The 11,473-nt window shown below is 43.6% G+C and overlaps 1 protein-coding gene across 1 annotated transcript in view; it reads right to left on the bottom strand.

The window, feature by feature from the left end:
* The window catches only part of STT3B (STT3B, catalytic subunit of the oligosaccharyltransferase complex), a 102,341-nt gene extending 91,245 nt beyond the window's left edge, over window positions 1-11,096 (bottom strand). Inside the window, exon 1 of the mRNA XM_019533411.1 lies at window positions 10,644-11,096. Within this exon, the coding sequence (XP_019388956.1) occupies window positions 10,644-10,897 (254 nt within the window). The 5' untranslated portion in view covers window positions 10,898-11,096. The remainder of the gene's footprint in view (window positions 1-10,643) is intronic.
* Between the last annotated feature and the right edge of the window lie 377 nt (window positions 11,097-11,473).

Below are 11,473 nucleotides of genomic sequence, written 5' to 3'. Positions count from 1 at the left end.
GTGAAGCACAGAAGGGGGGGGGTGGGGGAAGTGGAGGACTTTTGCGGTGGAATGTGTCAGGCCTTCTTCTTCCCACTCCATGCCCCTGGCTGAGGGGCCCCAGAAATCCCATCCCTCCCCAGAGACAGCTCCTGTGAATTTAGATAGGTCCCCATGTATTACAAAGAGAGCAGATGGCCTGCTATATAACCAAGGCTGCTTGGTCCTTCCATAAGACAGTTCAGTTTAGATTTTTGAAAAATTATAGCCCAAACCATTAAAGTTTGCTATTCCTAGTCTGTCTCATGCCTGCTTTGGAAAATCTCAGTAAATACCATTCCACCATTTCTTAGGACAAAATTAGGGACACTTTTTTCCCCCCCATATTAAACAATTCCTACATAACTGAAGGCAGAATTTTACAGTAGACGCTTATTACCGAAGAAAAGGCCCACACCACAAATCATGCTTCAGTTTAAGGTTCTAGCTTTAGTTTAGTATGATGTAGGAAAGGAGAAATAAACTGTTTGTGATGCTAGGTGGACAGAAACTTGATAAAGGGCTAGGTTATTTAAAAACATATCTTAATTGGTATTTGGTGAACAAATTGCCATACCTTCACAAAAAAAATTTCATTTTTTTTTAAATGAACAGTACTCAGGCAGTTCTAGGATCTACCTAAAGAATGAATAAATCTAACATCAACTATATTCAGACCACAACATTTATAAAATGCTTCATTAGCAAGCTTTAAACTAAGATGACTATACCATTTGGAGGCAAGTAACTAAAAAAATTAAAGATCTTATGTCTGAATCATGGTAACTGAACATGCAGGGAGATACGCATCAATATTCTTTTGCTACTAGGCCTTCTGCAAAAATAATTTTAAAAAAATCATTTCAGGAGCAACACCACCACAAACCAGTGAATAATTAATCTGAGCACACTTTAGAGAGAGACCTTATTTGCCACAAGCTGGAGTACTGCTTCCTCTTTCATACTTGTGGGCTGCAACTCCAGCTTCCAAAACAATTTAAGTGAGCAATAGTCATTGGAAACTACAAGCACTCTTCTGTGATTTAAGCAGTTTGGGTCAGCTGTGACCACCAAATGCCTAGAAGACAGCTCCCATCTTTGACTATCAAAGATTTCAATCAAGCTAACTATGAGTTGGAAGGCATGTGATGTGCATATACAAGGCAATACTTCAAAAGCTGCTCTTACTAATGCTTCAAGGTGACCTTCACATTTCTCCAGACCCATGAAAGCAATTAGTACAGCCTCCTGGGAGAGAACTAAGGAATCCTTGTTAGAGTGAAAAACTACCCTAGCTTAAGCAACCATTTACCTGGTGACCAGTGGCACAGCCCTGTGGCTCTTTTTTCCCTGTGGTAGAGAGAATGGCCTGGAACTAGAACTGGAAAAGTGACAGTCTTCCAGATAACTGGGAACAAGTGGGCAAGATCACCAGACACTTGGGTTCCCAAAAATTACTGTCAATTTCCCTGTTACAAATACATTGATTAGGGCTGACAAATTACCATTTTTTTTTTTTAAAGTGAGAGATTAAAATTGGCTATTTCTTTTTAAATCTCACGATTGATTAATTTAATCTCACAGTTAAACAATATTTGGCTCCCCCCATAACAGCCCAGAGCCTGTGCACCCTGCAGCTCCTCCCCACTGCTACCAATAGCACACAGCCTAAGCCCCAACCCCAGGGCACCTTGTGCCTGCTCTGGAATCACCCTAGCTGAAACCCACGCAAACAGGCCCCAACCCTGACCTAGCCTGTGCCTGCTTCAGACAAGCTTACCTGTCCATGCTGAGCAGAAGCAGCAGTAAGGCAGATACTGCTGCTCAGCATGAAGGAAAAACAACCCCTCACTGCTGCGAGGCCCTTCTTGCTGCAGCTGCCTTGGCTGCCCAGCAGCTCCTCTGCACTGCCACCACTGCCCCACTGAGGGGCCCAGAGGCAGCTGTCGCAGCAGCAGAGAGGAGCTCTGGGCAGGTGCAGCAAGAGCCCAGCAGCAGCAAGTGCAGAATAGCACCTTCTGCCCAGCCACTGCCCAGCGTAGGTGGGTGCATCTGGAGCAGGCACAGGGCGGGCTGGGGTTGGAGCTGTGTGTACAGGTTCTGGCTGGTCCCGAGCTGGTCCAAATTTTTCCAAATTGTGAAAATCCCAAATTTTCTGATGTGTGTGATTAATGCAATTAATGCAAAGTTAACACATTAATTTGTTTTTGCATTGATTGTGTATGTTAACTACAAGGAAATGGGGAAATCAAACCTTAATAAAGACCTGCCCTTTAACTTCAACTGTGGTCTTCTTTGTGGCTTCTGTTTTGGCCTCTTACACAGAGGCTTCACCTCTTCATCTAGAATAATGGAACACAATACTGCTGAGCAGCCCACCACTCTAATGATTTCTAGGTGAAGTAAGTGGATTTAATGGGGGTAGACAAATTACTATGATGGGCAAACCCAGCAGCGATCCCTATCACTCATCTTCAGACTAGACTTGCAGTCTCTTTGGAGAGCCCCAAGGAAAGCTTGAAAACACAGCTGACATTTGTTCATTGAAAAAGTGCTAACTATAGATAACTGTAGCACACCACACTAGTCTTCAAGGCAGAAGCTACAAAACAGCCAGCCCTCCTGGGCAAAATTCTGTTAAACTGACATAAAAAATTCTGTTGAGCAGCCCCTCTCCCTGTTTCACAGTAGCCCTGAATAAAACAGCAGATAGCAGTGTTCTGAACATACTAGCACAAGCACAGTTTGCGGCCTCAAGAACATGGCAAAAGTACTCTTAAAGTTGAGGCTCTGAACACAGATATTGTCTTGATACTTGAGTACAGTATTAACTGAAGTGCTCCAGAAAGGGATGCCTAGATGTAGAGCCAGCAAACAGGAGCTGAAATACTGGAACAAGCTGCTGCTATATAGCTATTACAAGCTTTGCTCCAAATAAATCAATATTTTATGTAAAGGAATTTTCCTGAGCAGCAAATGAAGTTCAGCTTTCTTTGCAAAAGACACCAATTTTTCAAATTCGTTTTTATTTTGGGAAGAGGCTTTAAACTTACAGCCAACAAAAAAACAACGAAAATCTTCAGCCATTAAATAGGTTTAGCTAGAGCAGAAAAATAAGATTATCGTAAAAGTTCTCAGAACACCAGCACCACCAAAAGTCAAATGAAATTGACCCTAATCACCAAGAAGTAAAATGCTGCAGTGCACGAGTTTAATGGAATCTCTTTCATGTCAAGCTCCATTCTCTACTTGGCAACTGAAAGATTAAAAAAAAAATTACAAGACAAAATGAATCATGAAACATATGTAGCATTATTTCAAATATTACCACAAACATCTGACATAGATTAATTGAGCTAGTTGTCTGCACCATATGCTAACCAAGAACAATAAGATTTAACAATGCTTTTTGGAAAACTCACACACTGAATTAGTTTTGCCTTTATTTGTTCCAGAATTTACTTGACTAGCCAGTCATTAGCTTCCTACACCATGGACTATAGACACAAGCTCGGTCCATTTCTCTGTCTGAATTGGAAAACAAGTTAAAACATTGAGGTAGTGCAATAGAAAGGGATAAAATATTTAAAAAACCCTTTAAAATATCTGATATATGTAAAGTATTTTAAACATAACTGTCAAGTTGAAACATTTCTTCTATCAAGAATATTTCCCAGAAGTATGTATAAATAAATTCCAGTATATACTGAAATGTACTTTGTAAATAAAACTGAGAACAGAGTTGACATAAAGGAAGCAATTTCAAGATGCACACAGTAAGACTAAAGAAAGAAACCTGGACCAGTAGCTGTATCAAGGGTGGTATTATAGACCATTAGTTCTACATATTCCAATTAATACATCCTTTGGGTCCGGAAACACATAACGTTATATTTCCTAATCTTTTAGAAAGATCATATCCACGTTCCATCCAACATAAGGTCTCCCCCAACAGTCAAATTTAATTTCTACCACAGAAGAAATGCTCTTCCAAAATCTTGGTTTCCCTAAGGTCAGCCAATCATGAGAAGATAAAAATTTTTAAGAACCACCCTACAGCCATGCCCACACAAAACCATGCTCCTTGGACTTTAAAAACAGCTAAGTACCATTTTTGGTGTGTATTCCAAGTCAGCTGGTATCCTGGCAAACTAAGGGGCAAGCTGATAGCGCTCTACCGTATCAGGGCAAACAGTGCCTAAACTTGAGCAAATGTCAACAACTTCAAAGTGCTATACCTTGGGAAGAATAATCAAAAACACAAATACAAAATGGGTGACATCTGGCTGGATGGCAACACTACAGAGAAGTATCTGTAAGTCTTGGTAGATCACAGGATCAATGCACATTTGCAATGCAATGCAGCCGCACAAGAGGTAAATGCAGTTTTGGGATGCATCAATAGAAGCACTAGGCACAAAACATGGGAGATAAGTGTCTCTCTACTTGGCACTGGTTAGCCCTTATCTGAAGTAATGTGTGTCATTTTGGGCTCCATGTTTTAAAAAGCATGTGGAGAAGTTAGAGAGGGTCCAGAGGTAGGTGACAAGGCTTCCATGCTTTTTATGATTTAAGTCCTGAGGAACAGTTGAAGGGAATAAATGTATTCAACTTGCAGAAAAGGTGCTTGAGAAGACATGATAGCAATCTTCAAATACTTGAAGGGCTGCCATAAAGAAGCAGGAAAACACCTTTTTGCTCTTGCTGCAGAGAATAAGACATGAATCAATGGCTTGAAGTTGCAGCAAAGTAAGTTTAGATTGGATATCAGGAAAAAATATCTTTACTGTTAGAATGGCGAGGCAGTGGAATAGGCTGCCTAGGGAAGTTGTGGAGTTGCCATCACTGGAGGTGCTCAAGAGGAGGTTGGACAGGCATTGGTCAGATGATCTAGGCCCATGTTGTACTCTGGATATTTCCCATGCTTCTGCCCTTTGGCTGCTGCAAGGAATTTTTTCCCCCTTTTCCTGCTGCTACATTGGGGGGGGGGGGGAGTGAAGAGTTTTTGTAGATGTCTGGCTGTTTCAGTTCCTGTGGAAGTGATTACTTTAATGCTGTTGGGGTTTCACCAGATTTATAAATTTGTTATGACATTTAAAGCTTTGGATAAACATCTTGTATTATTCAAATCTAAATAAAAGGACTAAGGGAACAGTAAAAAAAAACCCTAAAATATATAGAGAGTATAATGGAACTATTAACAGTACACCAGCACAGCCTTAAAATGACTTTTTGAAAGAAAGACTATTCCTTTTTTGCCAGAATTAGAAAACTAGTGAAAGAAGGGGAAAAAAAATCTATGCCTATTAAACTAACTGCACTGTCAAGACATTTACTACAATATTTCAAAATCATTCCAAATGAATTCAAACTGGTTTGGACCTAGATGCTGTCACATGTTCTGTAAACTGTCATAAGAACTATACACAAAGGGAAGGGGTTAGCAACAGTGTATTAAAGTAAGAGGACACAACTGCTAGAGAGATTTTTTTTGTCTTGTCTTCATTAATTATTTGGAAGAGTAAATAAGCATTACCAAAATTTATAGTTGAACACTAAAATAGAACAAGTTACAAAACTAGTTTGACTACAAACAAGCAGAAGGCAGTAGTCCTACAACTTTCAGAAACAACCTCAAAACAGCAGAGCTGTGTGCATGAACACACTATATACATTAGCCCTAAACAAAATCCAAATCCTGCAAGTGTCTACATGGGCAGACCCTTGTGCAGAGCACTGATTTTAGTGGTACTCTGCTGACATATAGGAAATTACAGGTTTGGGACCTAAGAAAGAAAGGAATTTTGAAACACAAAAAAACACAAGTTTTTTTAAATCTTTACATTTCTGTTGTCAAATACCCCAAACCTAGCTCTTCAGCAATCTTTTAATCAAAAACTTTGGGACAGCTAATGATACATTTTGCACCTGGCTGTAATATTCAGTAGCAATGATACAAAACAGCTTCTGATTTCTCTAGAAATTTACCAGAAGGTACAGGTTATTTATTTTCAACCAGGACACTGTGCAACCTGGGATGCCCATGATATCCTTTTAAGGATACCATGCAACATTAGTATTGTTAAGTGTGAAAACATTTACATATGATTCACCATATAAAACCCAGAAATTTCAAATGGGAATCTATAGCATCAAAACTAGTGTGATCTGGTTTTTAAGTTCTCTGCAATTTGCTCTATCATTCTTCTGTAGTTAAAAAAAAAAAATTAGAGAAAGCTAAGAGGAGGCAGTTTCCAAGACTTTCCATGAGTCTAGTGAAGTTGAAAACCACTGGTTCAGACATAGTAAGCATGTCAGACTCTTGCCAGCCAGAGGAACACAGTTTTATATCACAGTAACATGTTAGAGGAATCCTTAAGTTACATGTGTAATACTATTCTCACATGAATGGTTGCATTTTTTTAAAGTAATCTTTCTCCCTCCCCTCCCCACAAAAAAGAATTTTAAGAAATATGCCAGACTTTGAGACTCTTCTCACTCTTTGATAGCAATACAAAAAACCCCAACTTGATTCTGACAGACATCATATGAGTTAACAAGATCAGGGACTGCTTTACAGTATCCTCAGGATATGGATACACATAACACTTAAATCAGTTCAAACATAATTTAAACCTGAAACATTCCGGGCATGTCTACACGCACAATACATGCAGCTGAATATACTATGGCTCAATTTTAGCTTAAGTAAACTAATCCTGACATCACTGACACAGTGTGTATTTAAGCACAGTAATTTACTGCACTGCTGGATACCACTTGTATCTGATTAACTTACTGCACTGCCAGATAGTCCAGTCTACTGAGCCCTAATTGCTGTGCACATGTAAATGGTGATGCTTTACTACATAGAAAATTATTTTGTTATATGCAGCAAAGGGTCTCATGTAGACAAACAAGCCTATTAAACTGGTTTAAAGCTTGCAACAGTTCAAAGGTGTACCTGAAAATCAGGTATGCTTTTGAACCAGTTTACTTTAAACTGGGTCAATGCTATGTGTGGACAGCAAGTATTTTGTGACAGAGTCAGCTGGTCCTGTCAGCATTTTGCATGGGATTCCACAGCTTTGTCACTATGGAAAGTAGCCAGACCTTCGCTCCCAAACACCACCTTTTTTCCTTCTGTCATCACTTATCAATGAACTCTCTTGCATTGCATGTTCATTATAAGCTATAGTTCTAATAACCAGCTGTGTCCTTACTCCCTACTCAACTGCAGCTCCTCATTAAGTCCCTTCAGCATCTTGGAAACCAAAAAGAATGGGTCCAAGCACAACCCTTTCAGGCAAGCATACTTAAGAATTTGGTCAAGTGTAGGCTACAGAACTTTACTGAACTCTTCTGTTTAAGACAGAAAGGAAAGCAAAAAAAAATAAATAAAGACCCCCAGGCATAGGTCACCAACCCCCCTGAGGTCTCCAAAGCACTGAATCAAGCACCCCCACCCCCTTACAAAGCACACTGGACTGGGTGGTCAACAACCCCCACCACCCATCCATTTCAGAGCCACAGCACTTCAATGTCTAAGTTTAACAGTCATTCTACTTGGAACGCCAGGGCACCAAATGTGCACACACTCCCTGACCTGTACCAACAATCTAACTGGCAATGCATAGGGGGTGCACATGGGTGCACGTGCACCCCCTGAGATTGGCCACCGCCGATGCTGCTGGCGGTGTCTGTGGGCAGTTGCCACTCACCACCCCCTCCCCTGTCACCAGTCGCCATCCTCCCCTCATTTCCAACACTCCTGCGGCCACCTGTGGGCACTCCCCACTTGGCCTGCCCTTGCCACCAACATCACTGCGGCCGTCTGCAGGCAGTTCCCGCTCACTGCCACCCTGTCACTACCGCTTGCAGGTGGCTGCCATGCACCCCTAGCCTTAGGAGGCACAAGGCATTCGTGTGCGATCTGGTTCCCAATCGGTGACATTTCAGAATGCTGTAATTGTTGTGTCTGTTCATGCCCGCCCTCAACAGTTCCTGCAACACTGTATTTCATTCTCATCACTTCAGGCAGAAAGATAAATAAAGGGGGTTCTTATGTTAACTATAAAAAGGTGGGATTGGGTACAAAGATTTACTTAGAAAGAAGATTAAAAATAAGGCTAGATATTTATTTGGATATAAAGCACATACAAAAAAACAAAAAACAACAACAACAACAACAAAAATCACATATCCTGAGTACAATATGGGCTTTACCAGAAAATTAAAAATACAATTCAGAGGTAAAAGAGGAAGCTGTTTACACTTTGAGGCAACAAGTAAACTTCCCAACCACAAAAAAAATCAGACTAGAATATCCTTTTTTCCCCACCAATACCAGCCAGCAGCTCCCTCTCTTGGTTACAAGATGAATAAGAGAAGATACAGTTACAATGCACAAATGTGTTAAAGATGCTACCGAGGACAATTCAAGGCACTATAACCAGGTATGCCCCAAACCCCGAAGAGACAGAGTAGACTACAGCTATAGAGAAGCCTTCACCTTTTTTAAGACTAGGGGCAATGCCCTGTAGAAAACCCAGCTTGCCTGCCACTAGCTACTATGCAGGAATAGCGATTTCTACCAGAGAGATCTTCCTGGATTAGGCTTATAGCCTCTTTTTTGAAGTCTTCTGATAACAGGAGTCTTGTAAATCTCAAGTCCTACTCCCATCTAGTTGCTTAGAGAGAGAAGCATCTTTCTCCTCCTCTTTTATACCAAGACTGCTACAATAGGGAAAGGATCTCTCCCACTTTATCCCTATACCCCAGAGTTATTTTATGTTCTCTCTCTCACAAATTAACTCTACTACCTGCCTCTGCCACTTCTGTATCTGCTTCTTTTCCAGACCCAAGGAAGACAGCTCTGAGCTTTCCCAATCATGTAGCTGGTCCAATAAAAGGTATTACCCAAACAAACCTGGCTTTTATCATTTTTGGCATGCAGCAACATGATTTGTGGCAGTCACAGTTTGCCTCCAGACTTGCTGTAAAACTAACAATTTTTATTTTAAAACTTCATTCTGCCACTGGTTGGCAAAGCGACATACAGCAGCACAGGCACTGGAGCCATCTTTCTGAAGACTCAGGAAGATGCTACTGCTTCAGAGCATATACTGTTTAGTATGGTTTGGTAACCTTTACTATTATAGCAAGAGCTAAGAACTTAACTTCTGTTCCCAACTTTAAGAGAACTTAAAAGGATTACACTAAAAACTACCTGATTTGTCACACCAAGATTCCTCTTCATTTAAGCAGAACAGACTTAGTTTAAATCATACTCCATTACTGCTATTTATTAGAGAAATTCAAGCCATCAGAGAAAAACTTCCTGACAATGAAAAATATTACAGTACAGAAGAGTTTCCCAAGGGAATAAGACAAGGCCATTTACCTAAATTTAGATGAGAAAAAAACATTAGCAAGTATCCTATAACAGTTATTTCCTGAAATGATCAGATACATTCAAAAAATTAAAGTTGAAAATTTGTATTAAGTGAAAGGGTTGCCTTCAATTTCCTGTATGTTATTAAAACAAAGCTCTTAAAATGGGCTAATACTTAACTCCCCTGAGAATTCTTTGCTTCTGGTTTCAGTGCAAAGTACACAATGGAGTAACTTGATATGATTCTGGAAAAACAAAAACCATTCCGCACCAGTTCATCCCAAATTATACTGACACGGAGCATTGAAACATGTGAGAGATTAGTGGAGAACTCCAATTTTCGTGGTCTTTTTCAGACTTTTTATTCAATGAGAAAAAATGCTAGATTTTCAAAATGCAAAGCCTGCCCTTCCCTCCAAGTGACCAAACATATAGAAAAACAAGACTGGTTAAAAAAACAAAAACCCCCAAAACACCAACACACAGGTAAGGAGTGACTCATGGAAAGAGATCTTGCTTCCAGAGCTACCAGAAGGTCCACTTATAGAGCGAAGCAGAGGAACGTGCTACACAGATATAGTGTTTCACAGCAAGCCTCTCCAAAACGTGTCCCCACATCCATGTCGTCTCCCTGGCAGCCACAAGCCTCCCGGCTGCAAGAACTGGAACAGAAACTAGTGCTGCCTTTTGCCTAACTGCCTATTCCCTCTTCTCTCAAAGATCAAGCAGCTGGGCGCGCTGGCCAACCGCAACCTTTGGATACCAATGGAGACTTGTGCGTGGCAGGAGGGGGGAAACAGTAGGAAACCTAGGGCTCCAAATAAATAAAGAAAATACAAATAAAGGAGGCAGGCGGGAAACACCTGCCCGTAAATCAATGTCACAGTGCTCTCTGTAATCCCGCAAGTCACTTTTAGAAAGATGACGACTTCCTGCAGCGCATTCCTTGCCCTCCTCCTCCTCCCTCCTTCTGGCGGGGGGGGGGGGGGGGGAAGGAGCCCAAGGCGGAGCAGAGCAGAGGGAGCAGAGCAGAGGGACCGCTGCATATCTGGAACCCTCACAGCAGCTGCTCGGCGGAGGCTCCCATCAACGTCCCCCGCCGGGGGGGAGGGGGGGGAAGAGGACACAGGAGGAGGCAGCTGCCCCCTGTACACCCCTGGAAGGAGGGAAAGAGGGCGGGCAGCACCTCTGTCCCGAGCAGCGGCCGGCCCAGGCCCCGGCGCGGACTCACCAGGGGTCGAACTCGTGGATGATGCTCTCGAAGCGGATGACGGCGAAGAGGCGGGAGCTGAAGCCGGCCAGCCAGGCCAAGAAGAGGATGGTGAAGGAGAGCAGCGATTGCCAGCCCGCCGGCTGCGACAAGCCCCCCGACAGCCCGCCCGCCCCGGTCCCGGCCCCGGCCCGGCCGTGCAGCAGCGCCGCAGAGTTGGCGTTGGCGTGGTTCGCCTTGTGCTTGCCGCTATCGGGGCCCGAGTGCTCCGCCATGTTGCACCCCGGGCGGCTCGGCGTCTCTCCGCCTCGCGGCCGGGGGGAGGGGCTGCGGCGGCTCCTCACTCGCGCCCCGTCGCCGCGTTGAGCCGGGGTCCGCCCGCCCCGGCCGCCCTCACCATCCCAGTGCGGCGGGAGTAGGAGAGCGCGAGCGGGCGCGAGGGAGGCAAGGGCCGGCCGGGGGGCGGGGCGCCAGGCCCCGCGAAGAGCAGTTGGAAGGCCGGCGGCAGGGGAGCCAGTCAGGCTGGCGGGGACATCCCCAGCCCGAGGAAGGGAGGAGCCCGGGGATTGGGAGGAGGAAAAGGAGGAAGTGGGAGGGACCAATCCCCTCCTCGCTTTTTCCGACAGGAACTCCCAGTCAACCTGTCACAGAGCGACAGGTACTTCCAAGGGGCGGGGCCAGCTACGGCGTTCCCAGCCAATCGGTGCAAAGCGGGGGGGAGGACTCGTCAGCCGGCGGGCTTTTCAGCTGCGGGGGCCAATGAGAAAGTGGAAGGGTGTGATTGGCGGCCGCTTGGACCAATCGAGGGAAGAAGGGTGCAGACCACGTGAGATAAAGGAGGGCGCCGGTAC

Source organism: Crocodylus porosus, unplaced genomic scaffold, assembly GCF_001723895.1.
Source record: "Crocodylus porosus isolate Cpor-Errol unplaced genomic scaffold, CroPor_comp1, whole genome shotgun sequence".
In the NCBI taxonomy this organism is placed as follows: domain Eukaryota; kingdom Metazoa; phylum Chordata; order Crocodylia; family Crocodylidae; genus Crocodylus; species Crocodylus porosus.
This window is presented reverse-complemented; position numbering and strand designations above follow the sequence as displayed.